The 17005-nt window shown below is 49.9% G+C and overlaps 1 protein-coding gene across 1 annotated transcript; it reads left to right on the top strand.

Annotated features, from left to right (window-relative positions):
• Window positions 1-549: 549 nt before the first annotated feature.
• Window positions 550-16737, top strand: LOC127360839 (uncharacterized). Its single transcript, XM_051395261.1, has 5 exons — window positions 550-953; window positions 1039-1363; window positions 1458-2214; window positions 16073-16268; window positions 16360-16737. The coding sequence occupies exons 1-5, from the start codon at window positions 721-723 to the stop codon at window positions 16424-16426; spliced, it is 1578 nt and encodes a 525-aa protein (XP_051251221.1). The 5' UTR covers window positions 550-720; the 3' UTR covers window positions 16427-16737.
• Window positions 16738-17005: the final 268 nt, after the last annotated feature.

Raw genomic sequence — 17005 nt, 5'->3', positions numbered from 1 at the left:
GTGTGTGTGTGTGTCTGTGTGTGTCTGTGTGTGTATCTGTGTGTCTGTGTCTGTGTGTGTATGTCTGTGTGTGTGCGTGACTTTTTTACCCATTGCATTTCTGTTCTCTTTTTTAGCTATGTACAGTTTGTGAGGCAGGCGGCACCCACAGCCAAAGCATCCAGGTTGGTGGACTTAAAAAATATGTGCAGGCCCGGGATGCAGAGAAGGCAGCCCTGGCAGCACAACCACCACAGCCACCCCTGGACGCTGTTGGTCCCCAGGATGGACCCTCGGATGCTGACCTGCTCGCTGCCGCCATGGAGGTCGACCCGTGCAGGGATGCCCCATCAGCCGTGCCCCCCTTCTCTCTCTCCCAGCCACCGGAACGTCCCCTTCAGGACAACACCTGTGGGGAGAGGTCAGGCCCCGGCGCACAGGTATGCTCAGTGATGACATATTGTGTTGTAGTGTGTGTGTGTCTGTGTTCAGTACACTAACGGTCTGACACTGCTGTGTGTTTCAGCTGCTACCACGTGGCTGGAGGCTGACGCTCCCGAAGAGCAGCACGACTGGGTGGGCCGGGCACTGTTCAGGAGGGCACCCAACGGGCAGGGTGTCCTCACATCTGAACTCCGCCTGTGGTGGCACCCACCAGGTGCCCGGCCCCTCTACACCCAGCCACCCGCCACAGCCCACCCCTTTTTCCAGAGTCCCTTTTTCCTGTGGGTGCCCTACAGGATGTGGGCGTACCACCTCCGCTGCCCCATCGTCGCCTGTGGGGGCAAGCTTGCGGGAGCTGGCCTCTACAAGACGGTGAGGAGGGTCTTGGACAGGAGCTGCTGGTACTTCATGGGCACGGAGTACCTGGAATGCAGCTCCTGTCACAAGAAGATGCCGGGATGGTCGCAGGACATCTTGGGACAGCTGGACATGGCCCATCGTGAGCAGTTTCCAGCAGTTCTCACGTACAAGTAAGTAATGTAAACAGTAACAGCAACAGTAATGTATTTCTGTGGTTTTCTCCAGTAACCTCTGATCACCTCTTTCCCCTCCCAGGTTGTCCTGTGACAGAGCTGTGATCGGGCTCATGAAGGAGCGCACTTTGGGCAACAGTGCGTCTCGCCTCCGTGCCTCTCTGGTGGAGCAGCACACCAGAGAGTGGATGGCGCGGTCGATGCTGTACCTTTCCGTGCTCCGCAAGCTTCGGGTACCGGGCGCTGCGCCGCTGGCGGCGTCGTCGCTCCCAACCATGCACCCGGTGCCCACAGTGCTCTGGCTCATCAACGTCTACGTCAGGGACGCCTTGACGAGGCTCGACGAGACGAGAGCCAGAGTCACTTCCATCTTTGGTGATCTTTTGAAGATGGACTCCACCAAGAAGGTAGGTTTTGTTATCCACCACAGCGTGCCGTGTACCCAGTGTAATGTTTGTTTTGTCATGTGTCTGAATGTTGTTGTGTTGCTGTGTCACACAGATCACCAAAAAGCTTGCGGGCGGTGCTGCCGGGACGGCCGCCTGGGTCACCAACGTCGGCAATGAGTACGGGCAGGTGCTCATGTCCGTCCTCACCGCAGCTGAGGGGGGCGGACTTGTCGACATGGCATGGTACCGCGAAGCCGGGAAGGCCCCTCCAAGGGTCCTGTACGTGGACCGGGACTGCTGTGCCACCGTGGGACAGTGTCAAACGTCCAAGCTGTTCCACGAGTGGCACGAGCTGGTCGTCAGGCTCGACGTGTGGCACCTCATGCGGCGTTTCGCCAGAGGGGTGACCACCGACAGCCACCAGCTCTACGGCCTCTTCATGGCGAGGCTCTCCTTCGCCATTTTTGAGTGGGACGCCGAAGACGTGTCCCGCCTGAGAGGAGCCAAGCAGTCCGAGGAGGGGAGGGACGCCCAGGAGGTCAAGCTGTCCGCCAAGGAGCTCGCCCGTCACTGCCGGCGCCGCACCAGGGGTGCAGTGGAGACGGAGCGGCTGGTCCAAGAGGTGCTGGACACCTTCTGGCACGTGACGGACAGCATGGGCGTCCCTTTGATCGACCGCGCCCGAATGGAGGAGATCTGGAGCACGCAGCGCCGACACCTCGACTGCATCCAGGACCCTGCGGGAGTGGACCTCTACACCAAGACGGGAGAGCTCACCAAAGGCGGGGTGAGGCTCCCCGTCTACCGGTGCGGCCGAGGCTCCACTTCCCTGGAATCGTTCCACCTGCACCTGTGCCGCTTCATCCCAGGTAAGTACATGTGTGGTTTACAACACAGACTCAATTATGTATTTGTGTGTTTATTTGTCCTCACACTAACTGTGTTGCTTTGTTTCTGCTTAGGACAATCTGCAAGTGATGTACACTTCCAGGTGTACCTGCTGGAGGGCCTGGTGCGGTGGAACGAGAATCGAGGGAAGCCAGAGGTCGGCGCTGCGTTGCTACAGTGCCCAGCTGCAGCACAGCTTCGACCAGCTGACCCAAGAGCTTCTTGGGCTCACGCTGGTCGACACGTACACCATGCCCAGGGAGTACACAGGTAAGTCATAAATCTGTCTGAGGTAACGGTAACGTTTAACACCTGTCTTAGGTGTCTGTCATTTAACATCTGTGTCTCTGTGTGCCCACAGGGGAACTCATTGGGGTGGAGTACCTGTTCTCCCAGACGGGCGCTGTGCTGCAGAAGGACCTGGATGATCCTGACGCTCCAGGAGGGACTGATGAGGACGAAGCCGGGGGGCAGTGATGAAGAGTTCGAGGAGGAGGAACCAGAGGAGATTCGTCTCCTCGAACACCACAGCGCTCTCCTTCAGTCCTCAAACCTCACCCGCGTGGACCAAATGGAGGTGCAGCAGGCTGAGGAGGAGGAGGAGGAGGAGGAGGAGGAGGAGGAGGAGGAGGATGTTATCGGGCCAGGTGGAGGCAGCTACCAGCACGTCGTGGCCCTGGCCCAGGCCCTCGTGGAACTGCGCCACCGCCGCTACGTCACTCCCAGGCAAGCCAGAGAGATCACCGCTCTCTGGCTGAAGTTGAGTGATTGGGACAAGGCAGCGGTCAAATTCCCCCCCCCCGTCACCAGGGCCGGCTTGTCCAAGGCCGATTCCGGACCACCCAGCGGCACGCTCACATGCCAGGGGTGTGGATAGTGTGAAGCGGTAAGCAGTCACAATAAATTTCCAAGCTTTTTTTGGTTCTTGTCCTGTCCTGTCAGTCACTAATTAACTCACTGACTCACTCTCTCTCTCTCTCTCTCTCTCCTCTCTCTCTCTCTGTCTATGTAGTGCGGTCCTGGGCAAGGGGGCGGGAGCGGCGCAGTCTCCCGATGTGTCGAGGCTTGTGGAGGCTGTCCTGCTGGACCTCAGCATCCTCCACTGCAGCGAGGGCAGGAAGATTGCCGGGGTCTGGATTCCTCGCTGGGGTGCCGTCATGAGGGACTATCTAACAATTCGCGAGAATGTTTATAGTTGTGCAGCCCTCATGACGAGCACCCGCATCCAGCTATATGATGTCAATCGGCGGACCCTGACGCAATGGTAAGACCTGATCCTTTCTCTCACATCTGATTTGAAGTGGCACTGTGTGAGTGTGTGTGTGTGATGTCATGATTACTAATGTGCATTTGTTACATTCTGTTTTTTAAGGCACAACCAGAGGAGCAAGGCCATGATGAGGGACACCATCGCCATTGCAGTCCTGGGGCCCAGCACTCCCCAGACTGCAGCGGAGCCCCTGCCTGCCCCACCGACTGTGCTGCAGCAGCCTGAGCAGCCAGACCAGCCCCTCCAGCACCGCCTGCCCACGGACGCTTCTGGTCCTGGACCTCATCGTCGCCAGCTCCTCCACTGCCTCCTCCTCCTCCTCATCAGCCACCCCACAAGCCTCCAGCGCGGACGCCGTCCTGTCCACCAGCGTCAGCGCGGAGGCCGGTGACATCCCCTCCACAGCCACAGCTGCCACTGCTCCACCAGTGCCAAGGAACACCGCCTGGAGGCGCAAGCTCCAGGAGGAGAAAGAGCGTTGTGCCGGGAGCTGGGAGAACACTTAAAACCAGCAAAGAAGGTCTCCCACTTTAACTGCAGGCGCAGTGGCCAACCGAAGACGCGGGCGTTTGGCCACAGCCGCTACAAGAAGGAGACCTTCTGCTCCCGGGCCGAGGGGAAAGGGAGAACTGTGGAGCAGTGGCTGGCAGAGGTGAAGGGGCGTGATGGAGCAGCCCCCCCTGCCTGAGCGAACACTTCACTTTGTGTGTGTGTGTGTGTGTGTGAGTGAGTGATGAGGCGGCTCCCCCTCTCTGAACGAACGCTTTGTGTGTGTGTGTGTGTGTGTGTGTGTGTGTGTGTGTGTGTGTGTGTGTGTGTGTGTGTGTGTGTGTGGGAGGGAGGGATTTGTAAATATTGTGTATATAGTGTATTTAGTTTGTCAATTATGTTTGCTAAATAAATATTGTGTATATAGTTGTCTTATATAAGATATTCCTTTATTTGTCCCACAATGGGGAAATTCCAATATATATCTATATAGTTGTATATTGCTGTCTTAATTGTTTTTGTTTTAAATAAACTTTTCTTTTTTAAACCAATGCTTTCTCCTGCTTCTTTCGGTCTTTAAGAAATTAAATAAATATAGGGAAGACTAGGTATCTAGACTAGGTGCCTGATATCACTAAATTCCCACAGGTAACAGTCACACAATACATCATTCCCTCTCCTCACTTAAAACTAGGGTCAAGGGGTCAACCCAGGGTCAGGTTCAAAGGTTTACCTAGAGACTAGGTGAGAATGGGCCTCAAATGGACACTGTAAAACAACAGGGGGTGCTGAGGGTTTAGTTGGACAGAATGGAAGGCAGAAAAGCAACGCGGAAAACCAAACACGTCACTTCATTAGGTTTGTTAGAAATATACTTTGTTAAACTGCATCTGTGTTTCTATGTACCTTGACTAACAGAGTTCTGTATTGTATTTGTATTTAAGTGGACTACGACTGCACATCCTCCTCCTTCTCCTCCTCCAGCTCCTCTCCTTGACGGCTTCAGGCAGCAGAGCCAGTGGCGGGGACCAGCAAGCCCACCCGTTGCACTGTGTACAGGCGCAAAATTAAAGCAGCAAAAGACAAAAAAGTCCTCCAAAGTACCAGGGGAAAGCCACAGCACAAACCTGGTGACCCCTGCAACATCCGTGGCCAAGCATGCACGGTGGATGGTGGCCACACTTACCTCAAGGGCCAATACTTTTGTGCTGTGGAAGAGGGCCCTGGAGGACGCACAGTGCAAGAGTAGATCAGGGAACAGCTTGGCCCTGGTGAGCTACAGAAGCTCCCCAGAACAACAGCCTGGAACCTCAAACAGAGGCATGAGAAACCAGAGAAACCAGGTGGGAAAGTGAGGAAGCCCCACAAACTGCGGATCTGCCAACTCTGTGGCCAGCCACAGCAGAAAGACTTTGGCCACAGCCAATATGGGGGAGAGCACTTCTGTGCTTTCTATGAAGGGAAGACTGTGGAGCTGTGGCTATTTACTGTACTATTATCCAAGCACCTTATATGTTTCATCTGTTCACTGCACCTTATATTTTTTATTTTTAGTTTGCACTGCAATTATACTGGTTATTTATCCATTTTTTATATTGCATTCTATGTTGATTTTTTTGATATGTCTGTGTGTTGTTACTGTGTGTAATGCTGCTGCTACATTGCACTTTCCCAGCTTATCTATTATACATTTTGACCATTCCTAATAAATATTGAATTGATTAAAACCTTGTCATGTCTATTTAAATACTTTTTAACTTGACTTTTTAAACCTGGAGCCATTCAGGAGGCCAAAACGATACAAATATTAATGCACATTTAACAAAACAGGTCTCCTTGCTTTAAATGCGTGCAGGTGCCTTTAATTCGCCATATGATAAGTAACCATGTGCTCGGGATGACGTCGAACAACAGCTGAGAAAAGAAGCTTTTTCATTTAAGCTGCCATTCTCTTCCAGAAGCACCTATCTGCCAGTTTCCACCTCAGGAAGCTTCACAGCGGCGACTTGTACATTATAGAGTGGTTTGGTGTGGCTCTCTCACTTAGTTTGGGTGTAATGGACAAAAATATTAAAAGTGACTTTTTAGCGTATCCCATGTAATTCTGGCTTTTTCCTTTTTCACATGCAATTCTGTGGGACTTTGGTGTTTTTCCACATGAGTGTGCCAGGCTGAAAAAACAAGCTTTTTCACACAAGCTGCCATTCTCTTCCAGAAGCACCTATCTGCCAGTTTCCACCTAAGGGAGCTTCACAGCGGTGACTTGTACATTATAGAGTGGTTTTCTGTGTTCCAAATGCAGTTATGCTTTTTCGACAAAAGAGGGCACACTTGACCACAGAATAATTCATTCTGGACTTGCAAAGCTTCACAGTGGCATAATTAAAGTGATGCATAAGTGGTTTGGTGTGGCTCTCTCACTTAGTTCAGCTGTAATGGACAAAACTATTAAAAGTGACTTTTTTGCGTTTCACATGTAATTCTGGCTTTTTCCTGTTTCACATGCAATTCTGTGGGACTTTGGTGTTTTTCCACCTAAGTGTGCCGAATGAGCTTCTCAGGCTGAGAAAACAAGCTTTTTCACACAAGCTGCCGTTCTCTTCCAGAAGCACCTATCTGCCAGTTTCCACCTCAGGAAGCTTCACAGCGTCGACTTGTACATTATAGAGTGGTTTGGTGTGGCTCTCTCACTTAGTTTGGCTGTAATGAACAAAACTATTAAAAGTGACTTTTTTGCGTTTACCATGTAATTCTTGCTTTTTCCTGTTTCACATGCAATTCTGTGGGACTTTGGTGTTTTTCCACATGAGTGTGCCAGGCTGAAAAAACAAGCTTTTTCACACAAGCTGCCATTCTCTTCCAGAAGCACCTATCTGCCAGTTTCCACCTAAGGAAGCTTCACAGCGGTGACTTGTACATTATAGAGTGGTTTTCTGTGTTCCAAATGCAGTTATGCTTTTTCAACAAAAGAGGGCACACTTGACCACAGAATAATTCATTCTGGACTTGCAAAGCTTCACAGTGGCATAATTAAAGTGATGCATAAGTGGTTTGGTGTGGCTCTCTCACTTAGTTTGGCTGTAATGAACAAAAATATTAAAATTGACTTTTTTGCTTTTCCCATGTAATTCTGGCTTTTTCCTTTTTCACATGCAATTCTGTGGGACTTTGGTGTTTTTCCAACTAAGTGTGCTGAATGAGCTTCTCAGGCTGAGAAAACAAGCTTTTTCACACAAGCTGCCATTCTCTTCTGGAAGCACCTATCTGCCAGAGAACACTTAAAACCAGCAAAGAAGGTCTCCCACTTTAACTGCAGGCGCAGTGGCCAACCGAAGACGCGGGCGTTTGGCCACAGCCGCTACAAGAAGGAGACCTTCTGCTCCCGGGCCGAGGGGAAAGGGAGAACTGTGGAGCAGTGGCTGGCAGAGGTGAAGGGGCGTGATGGAGCAGCCCCCCCTGCCTGAGCGAACACTTCACTTTGTGTGTGTGTGTGTGTGTGTGAGTGAGTGATGAGGCGGCTCCCCCTCTCTGAACGAACGCTTTGTGTGTGTGTGTGTGTGTGTGTGTGTGTGTGTGTGTGTGTGTGTGTGTGTGTGTGTGTGTGTGTGTGTGTTGGGAGGGAGGGATTTGTAAATATTGTGTATATAGTGTATTTAGTTTGTCAATTATGTTTGCTAAATAAATATTGTGTATATAGTTGTCTTATATAAGATATTCCTTTATTTGTCCCACAATGGGGAAATTCCTATATATATCTATATAGTTGTATATTGCTGTCTTAATTGTTTTTGTTTTAAATAAACTTTTCTTTTTTAAACCAATGCTTTCTCCTGCTTCTTTCGGTCTTTAAGAAATTAAATAAATATAGGGAAGACTAGGTATCTAGACTAGGTGCCTGATATCACTAAATTCCCACAGGTAACAGTCACACAATACATCATTCCCTCTCCTCACTTAAAACTAGGGTCAAGGGGTCAACCCAGGGTCAGGTTCAAAGGTTTACCTAGAGACTAGGTGAGAATGGGCCTCAAATGGACACTGTAAAACAACAGGGGGTGCTGAGGGTTTAGTTGGACAGAATGGAAGGCAGAAAAGCAACGCGGAAAACCAAACACGTCACTTCATTAGGTTTGTTAGAAATATACTTTGTTAAACTGCATCTGTGTTTCTATGTACCTTGACTAACAGAGTTCTGTATTGTATTTGTATTTAAGTGGACTACGACTGCACATCCTCCTCCTTCTCCTCCTCCAGCTCCTCTCCTTGACGGCTTCAGGCAGCAGAGCCAGTGGCGGGGACCAGCAAGCCCACCCGTTGCACTGTGTACAGGCGCAAAATTAAAGCAGCAAAAGACAAAAAAGTCCTCCAAAGTACCAGGGGAAAGCCACAGCACAAACCTGGTGACCCCTGCAACATCCGTGGCCAAGCATGCACGGTGGATGGTGGCCACACTTACCTCAAGGGCCAATACTTTTGTGCTGTGGAAGAGGGCCCTGGAAGACGCACAGTGCAAGAGTAGATCAGGGAACAGCTTGGCCCTGGTGAGCTACAGAAGCTCCCCAGAACAACAGCCTGGAACCTCAAACAGAGGCATGAGAAACCAGAGAAACCAGGTGGGAAAGTGAGGAAGCCCCACAAACTGCGGATCTGCCAACTCTGTGGCCAGCCACAGCAGAAAGACTTTGGCCACAGCCAATATGGGGGAGAGCACTTCTGTGCTTTCTATGAAGGGAAGACTGTGGAGCTGTGGCTGGCTGAGAAGAGTTTAAAAAGACATTAAAAGTTTTTTTTTTTTAATATTTACTGTACTATTATCCAAGCACCTTATATGTTTCATCTGTTCACTGCACCTTATATTTTTTATTTTTAGTTTGCACTGCAATTATACTGGTTATTTATCCATTTTTTATATTGCATTCTATGTTGATTTTTTTGATATGTCTGTGTGTTGTTACTGTGTGTAATGCTGCTGCTACATTGCACTTTCCCAGCTTATCTATTATACATTTTGACCATTCCTAATAAATATTGAATTGATTAAAACCTTGTCATGTCTATTTAAATACTTTTTAACTTGACTTTTTAAACCTGGAGCCATTCAGGAGGCCAAAACGATACAAATATTAATGCACATTTAACAAAACAGGTCTCCTTGCTTTAAATGCGTGCAGGTGCCTTTAATTCGCCATATGATAAGTAACCATGTGCTCGGGATGACGTCGAACAACAGCTGAGAAAAGAAGCTTTTTCATTTAAGCTGCCATTCTCTTCCAGAAGCACCTATCTGCCAGTTTCCACCTCAGGAAGCTTCACAGCGGCGACTTGTACATTATAGAGTGGTTTGGTGTGGCTCTCTCACTTAGTTTGGGTGTAATGGACAAAAATATTAAAAGTGACTTTTTAGCGTATCCCATGTAATTCTGGCTTTTTCCTTTTTCACATGCAATTCTGTGGGACTTTGGTGTTTTTCCACATGAGTGTGCCAGGCTGAAAAAACAAGCTTTTTCACACAAGCTGCCATTCTCTTCCAGAAGCACCTATCTGCCAGTTTCCACCTAAGGGAGCTTCACAGCGGTGACTTGTACATTATAGAGTGGTTTTCTGTGTTCCAAATGCAGTTATGCTTTTTCGACAAAAGAGGGCACACTTGACCACAGAATAATTCATTCTGGACTTGCAAAGCTTCACAGTGGCATAATTAAAGTGATGCATAAGTGGTTTGGTGTGGCTCTCTCACTTAGTTCAGCTGTAATGGACAAAACTATTAAAAGTGACTTTTTTGCGTTTCACATGTAATTCTGGCTTTTTCCTGTTTCACATGCAATTCTGTGGGACTTTGGTGTTTTTCCACCTAAGTGTGCCGAATGAGCTTCTCAGGCTGAGAAAACAAGCTTTTTCACACAAGCTGCCGTTCTCTTCCAGAAGCACCTATCTGCCAGTTTCCACCTCAGGAAGCTTCACAGCGTCGACTTGTACATTATAGAGTGGTTTGGTGTGGCTCTCTCACTTAGTTTGGCTGTAATGAACAAAACTATTAAAAGTGACTTTTTTGCGTTTACCATGTAATTCTTGCTTTTTCCTGTTTCACATGCAATTCTGTGGGACTTTGGTGTTTTTCCACATGAGTGTGCCAGGCTGAAAAAACAAGCTTTTTCACACAAGCTGCCATTCTCTTCCAGAAGCACCTATCTGCCAGTTTCCACCTAAGGAAGCTTCACAGCGGTGACTTGTACATTATAGAGTGGTTTTCTGTGTTCCAAATGCAGTTATGCTTTTTCAACAAAAGAGGGCACACTTGACCACAGAATAATTCATTCTGGACTTGCAAAGCTTCACAGTGGCATAATTAAAGTGATGCATAAGTGGTTTGGTGTGGCTCTCTCACTTAGTTTGGCTGTAATGAACAAAAATATTAAAATTGACTTTTTTGCTTTTCCCATGTAATTCTGGCTTTTTCCTTTTTCACATGCAATTCTGTGGGACTTTGGTGTTTTTCCAACTAAGTGTGCTGAATGAGCTTCTCAGGCTGAGAAAACAAGCTTTTTCACACAAGCTGCCATTCTCTTCTGGAAGCACCTATCTGCCAGTTTCGACCTCAGGAAGCTTCACAGCGGCGACTTGTACATTATAGAGTGGTTTGGTGTGGCTCTCTCACTTAGTTTGGCTGTAATGGACAAAACTATTAAAAGTGACTTTTTAGCGTTTCCCATGTAATTCTGGCTTTTTCCTGTTTCACATGCAATCGAGCCCCGGACTGATTTCGCACTCTTGCTGGGGCAGGTGTATATAGTTGTTTGCAGTGTTGTGTGTGTGTTTTTTTTTAAAAGACATTGACTTTCCCCTCCACAAGGACCGGGACTTTGCCGCAGTGTGGAGGCTTTCTACCAACACCGGTCCACCCACCCTGCCACAACTCTTCTACAGCACAGTGACACTCTGCTTGGAAAAAAATGTGTGTCCCATTCACACCTGTATAACACGCTGTCATGCCTCTGTGCTGTTCTGATTCTATGCACTGACAAGTTTTTTATTCTTTTTATTTTTTATATTTTGGACATGTGGGTATGTTCATTAATGTGATCACTGTTACATCAGTTACATCCAGTAGCTGCGACGCAAGATATCGGACTGCCATTTGTGCTGGTTCATCTGCTGTTGCCACTGGCTCTGTTGCTGCCAAAAAAAAAAAAGCCTTGTATGTACAGGTACTTCACACTGTAATGCCCCTGTGTTATGTATCCATGCATATCTGTGCTGAGCTCTTATACTATGTGTCTGCCTGCTGTGATTGCCTTGTGCCACTGCTCTGTTCTGCATCACCATTTATTATTATTATTATTATTATTATTATTATTATTGGATTGTAGTTTAAATAATCTATTTTGCTCTGTACTTCTGCTGTGTTTGATGTTGTTGTTGTGAAGATGCAGAACACAACAACAATATATTTAATTGATATTTATTTCACTGAAGAAAAAGTGGAAACAAATCATACACAGCATGTAACTTTAATTTATACATAAATAATTTATTTACCCTTTTTTACTGAGAATTGTATTTTATTTGTAAAGCCCTTTCCACACTGATATGCTGCACTGTCCTGTATCCTGGACATCTGACTTCATATTTCAAATAAATTGTCATCATTTTATACTGGTATCATTGTTCTCTTGTCCTATATCAAATTTAAAGCAATAAACACTGATGATACATATTCTCAATAAACACTGATGATACATATTCTCAATAAAATGAAGACACAGGAGATAAACCGTACTGTAAATGAAAAATCCATTTATTATTGCATTGCCTGGCCTTGGAAATATGCAAATTCATTATCATTTATAGACTCTATACAACGGTTCCAAGCATGTTTTAATCATTTTTTTATATTTAGAGAAGACATTTCGACGCTATGCACGCGTTTCGCAGTTTGCCTCCGTCGGGATTCGAACCGGCGAGCGGGAGTGCCGTTCCGCACGTCGACCGCGCGTCTTTTGCGCTCTAGTGCGCATGCGCGGGTGCCGACCAAAACAGAGAAGAACGCTGGGGAGCGCCTCTGGGACAGCCTTCGTCTCTGTACCTGTGTTCCACATAAATGTCCCCACCTACCGATTTCAGAGGCTATCATTGGCTCATGCTCAAATGGAACAGGCCAATGGGTGAAGGCCAGGTCAACCCCATTGGTCTGTTCCATTTGGGTGCTGTGCTGTGATTCGACAGCTCGCCGCATGTCCCGCCCACCCCCAAAGCCACAGCCACGGTCAGTGTCATTCATTCATTCGGACTGAGCGGCGTTTGAGTGAGCGGACGGACGGACATTCACACAATATTATATGGTTAGACAAACTTTATTGTTTGTAAAATTATGTGCTACATTGAAAAGGCAGCTTATATATTATACAGTAATCAGTTAGCAGTGAAACAGCGAGCCAGTGTAACGTTAGCGTAAGTTAGGACTGCCGCCGATGTCATTACCGATCGGTGAAATGTGTTTAAAATAATATTCCCATACTGGGTTTACTTGTTGAGACCTAGGATATTGTACTGCTATTGTGTGGAGTTGATATTTAAAGTTTAACTGTGCTTTAGATGCGTTAGCATATAAATCGCTATTAGCATGCTAAGCGTTGGAAATGAATGAGCATTTAGCCACTGCTGTGATGAGCTGACGATCTCTGGAAACGCTTTAAAAACGTGATGAGACAACTTGGCTCACTTCTTAAGACCCTTGGTATGCTGGTACAACGAGGTGGAGTCAAAATTTGAAGTGTAAATATGGTTTAAATGTGTAAACAGACCAGCCGTGATTTTGCTAGCTAAAAACAAGGAGGTGAATGAGGTCATTTTAGTTACTACTTTTCTGAGGGCTGGCGATCTCTCACAATGTATTTAATCTTTAAACAGACTACCTGATTATCTTCCTTTGACCCTGTAGATGTAGTTACTACAGTTTGAAGTCAAAATTCAAAGTGTAAATATGGTTTAAATGTGTAAACAGGACGCCTGATGTTGAATGTATGTTAATGAATGGGCACAGTATCATTGAGTACAGTAATAGACTGTCAGTAGGATGTAAACAGTGCATGTGTAGCAGATTACTGACTTAAATCTTATTTCTTGTCTTTCTAGAAAATGCAGCCTATTTTCCGCTTTGAGGCAAACCTTGACCTGACCCTGCGGGCCTCTCAGGAGGCGCTGGCCTTGAGCCGCCGCCAGAGGGGGCCTCTGCCTCTGCCACTGCCCTGGTGGTGGTTAAGACCCCTGAGCTGGTGCGCTCTGAGGCAAGAGACAGGGTGGTGCAGAAGGGAGGTAACCCCACCGATCACCATCAGGTGCTGGCCGAGAGCGAGCTGCAGCTCGGCCAGTACCGTGGTCAGACGTTCCGGTGGCTGCTGGAGAATGACGTGGGATACGCAGTCACCATCTGTGTGTCCCACGAGGGAGAGAGAGACAAAGGGGGCACTAGTCAGCAGAATGCCCTCATGGTGCACAAAGACGCCCTCGTCTCCTACGCCAGGCTGTTCCCGCCGATGGTGGCAGCCATCGACAGGCGTAGGATGCTCGAGGGCAGTCCCCAGACCATGAGGGGCGTGGACGACACGCTGGTGGGGTTCGGTGTTCATAGTGACCTGACCTACAAGACCCTGTACGAGTCGACGGACCGTGAGCGGGCAAGGTAAGTTGTTTGTTTGTTTGTTTGTGTGTGTGTGTGTGTGTGTCTGTGTGTGTCTGTGTGTGTGTGTGTGTGTGTGTGTGTGTGTGTGTCTGTGTGTGTATCTGTGTGTGTATCTGTGTGTGTCTGTGTGTGTATCTGTGTCTGTGTGTGTATGTCTGTGTGTGTGCGTGACTTTTTTACCCATTGCATTTCTGTTCTCTTTTTTAGCTATGTACAGTTTGTGAGGCAGGCGGCACCCACAGCCAAAGCGTCCAGGTTGGTGGACTTAAAAAAATATGTGCAGGCCCGGGATGCAGAGAAGGCAGCCCTGGCAGCACAACCACCACAACCACCCCTGGACGCTGTTGGTCCCCAGGATGGACCCTCGGATGCTGACCTGCTCGCTGCCGCCATGGAGGTCGACCCGTGCAGGGATGCCCCATCAGCCGTGCCCCCCTTCTCTCTCTCCCAGCCACCGGAACGTCCCCTTCAGGACAACACCTGTGGGGAGAGGTCAGGCCCCGGCGCACAGGTATGCTCAGTGATGACATATTGTGTTGTAGTGTGTGTGTGTCTGTGTTCAGTACACTAACGGTCTGACACTGCTGTGTGTTTCAGCTGCTACCACGTGGCTGGAGGCTGACGCTCCCCGAAGAGCAGCACGACTGGGTGGGCCGGGCACTGTTCAGGAGGGCACCCAACGGGCAGGGTGTCCTCACATCTGAACTCCGCCTGTGGTGGCACCCACCAGGTGCCCGGCCCCTCTACACCCAGCCACCCGCCACAGCCCACCCCTTTTTCCAGAGTCCCTTTTTCCTGTGGGTGCCCTACAGGATGTGGGCGTACCACCTCCGCTGCCCCATCGTCGCCTGTGGGGGCAAGCTTGCGGGAGCTGGCCTCTACAAGACGGTGAGGAGGGTCTTGGACAGGAGCTGCTGGTACTTCATGGGCACGGAGTACCTGGAATGCAGCTCCTGTCACAAGAAGATGCCGGGATGGTCGCAGGACATCTTGGGACAGCTGGACATGGCCCATCGTGAGCAGTTTCCAGCAGTTCTCACGTACAAGTAAGTAATGTAAACAGTAACAGCAACAGTAATGTATTTCTGTGGTTTTCTCCAGTAACCTCTGATCACCTCTTTCCCCTCCCAGGTTGTCCTGTGACAGAGCTGTGATCGGGCTCATGAAGGAGCGCACTTTGGGCAACAGTGCGTCTCGCCTCCGTGCCTCTCTGGTGGAGCAGCACACCAGAGAGTGGATGGCGCGGTCGATGCTGTACCTTTCCGTGCTCCGCAAGCTTCGGGTACCGGGCGCTGCGCCGCTGGCGGCGTCGTCGCTCCCAACCATGCACCCGGTGCCCACAGTGCTCTGGCTCATCAACGTCTACGTCAGGGACGCCTTGACGAGGCTCGACGAGACGAGAGCCAGAGTCACTTCCATCTTTGGTGATCTTTTGAAGATGGACTCCACCAAGAAGGTAGGTTTTGTTATCCACCACAGCGTGCCGTGTACCCAGTGTAATGTTTGTTTTGTCATGTGTCTGAATGTTGTTGTGTTGCTGTGTCACACAGATCACCAAAAAGCTTGCGGGCGGTGCTGCCGGGACGGCCGCCTGGGTCACCAACGTCGGCAATGAGTACGGGCAGGTGCTCATGTCCGTCCTCACCGCAGCTGAGGGGGGGCGGACTTGTCGACATGGCATGGTACCGCGAAGCCGGGAAGGCCCCTCCAAGGGTCCTGTACGTGGACCGGGACTGCTGTGCCACCGTGGGACAGTGTCAAACGTCCAAGCTGTTCCACGAGTGGCACGAGCTGGTCGTCAGGCTCGACGTGTGGCACCTCATGCGGCGTTTCGCCAGAGGGGTGACCACCGACAGCCACCAGCTCTACGGCCTCTTCATGGCGAGGCTCTCCTTCGCCATTTTTGAGTGGGACGCCGAAGACGTGTCCCGCCTGAGAGGAGCCAAGCAGTCCGAGGAGGGGAGGGACGCCCAGGAGGTCAAGCTGTCCGCCAAGGAGCTCGCCCGTCACTGCCGGCGCCGCACCAGGGGTGCAGTGGAGACGGAGCGGCTGGTCCAAGAGGTGCTGGACACCTTCTGGCACGTGACGGACAGCATGGGCGTCCCTTTGATCGACCGCGCCCGAATGGAGGAGATCTGGAGCACGCAGCGCCGACACCTCGACTGCATCCAGGACCCTGCGGGAGTGGACCTCTACACCAAGACGGGAGAGCTCACCAAAGGCGGGGTGAGGCTCCCCGTCTACCGGTGCGGCCGAGGCTCCACTTCCCTGGAATCGTTCCACCTGCACCTGTGCCGCTTCATCCCAGGTAAGTACATGTGTGGTTTACAACACAGACTCAATTATGTATTTGTGTGTTTATTTGTCCTCACACTAACTGTGTTGCTTTGTTTCTGCTTAGGACAATCTGCAAGTGATGTACACTTCCAGGTGTACCTGCTGGAGGGCCTGGTGCGGTGGAACGAGAATCGAGGGAAGCCAGAGGTCGGCGCTGCGTTGCTACAGTGCCCAGCTGCAGCACAGCTTCGACCAGCTGACCCAAGAGCTTCTTGGGCTCACGCTGGTCGACACGTACACCATGCCCAGGGAGTACACAGGTAAGTCATAAATCTGTCTGAGGTAACGGTAACGTTTAACACCTGTCTTAGGTGTCTGTCATTTAACATCTGTGTCTCTGTGTGCCCACAGGGGAACTCATTGGGGTGGAGTACCTGTTCTCCCAGACGGGCGCTGTGCTGCAGAAGGACCTGGATGATCCTGACGCTCCAGGAGGGACTGATGAGGACGAAGCCGGGGGGGGGCAGTGATGAAGAGTTCGAGGAGGAGGAACCAGAGGAGATTCGTCTCCTCGAACACCACAGCGCTCTCCTTCAGTCCTCAAACCTCACCCGCGTGGACCAAATGGAGGTGCAGCAGGCTGAGGAGGAGGAGGAGGAGGAGGAGGAGGAGGATGTTATCGGGCCAGGTGGAGGCAGCTACCAGCACGTCGTGGCCCTGGCCCAGGCCCTCGTGGAACTGCGCCACCGCCGCTACGTCACTCCCAGGCAAGCCAGAGAGATCACCGCTCTCTGGCTGAAGTTGAGTGATTGGGACAAGGCAGCGGTCAAATTCCCCCCCCGTCACCAGGGCCGGCTTGTCCAAGGCCGATTCCGGACCACCCAGCGGCACGCTCACATGCCAGGGGTGTGGATAGTGTGAAGCGGTAAGCAGTCACAATAAATTTCCAAGCTTTTTTTGGTTCTTGTCCTGTCCTGTCAGTCACTAATTAACTCACTGACTCACTCTCTCTCTCTCTCTCTCTCTCCTCTCTCTCTCTCTGTCTATGTAGTGCGGT

This window comes from Dicentrarchus labrax, unplaced genomic scaffold (assembly GCF_905237075.1).
Source record: "Dicentrarchus labrax unplaced genomic scaffold, dlabrax2021, whole genome shotgun sequence".
Taxonomy (NCBI): domain Eukaryota; kingdom Metazoa; phylum Chordata; class Actinopteri; family Moronidae; genus Dicentrarchus; species Dicentrarchus labrax.
Note: the sequence above shows the minus strand (reverse complement) of the source record. Positions and strands in the feature narration are given on the sequence as shown.

Excerpts from the sequence above, each read along its gene's own strand:
- LOC127360839 (XM_051395261.1), top strand. The coding sequence starts at position 721 with ATGTGGGCGTACCACCTCCGCTGCCCCATCGTCGCCTGTGGGGGCAAG. Across the intron at positions 1,364-1,457 it reads AGATGGACTCCACCAAGAAG|ATCACCAAAAAGCTTGCGGG; the intron begins GTAGGTTTTGTT and ends TGTGTCACACAG. Across the intron at positions 2,215-16,072 it reads CCTGTGCCGCTTCATCCCAG|GACAATCTGCAAGTGATGTA; the intron begins GTAAGTACATGT and ends GTTTCTGCTTAG.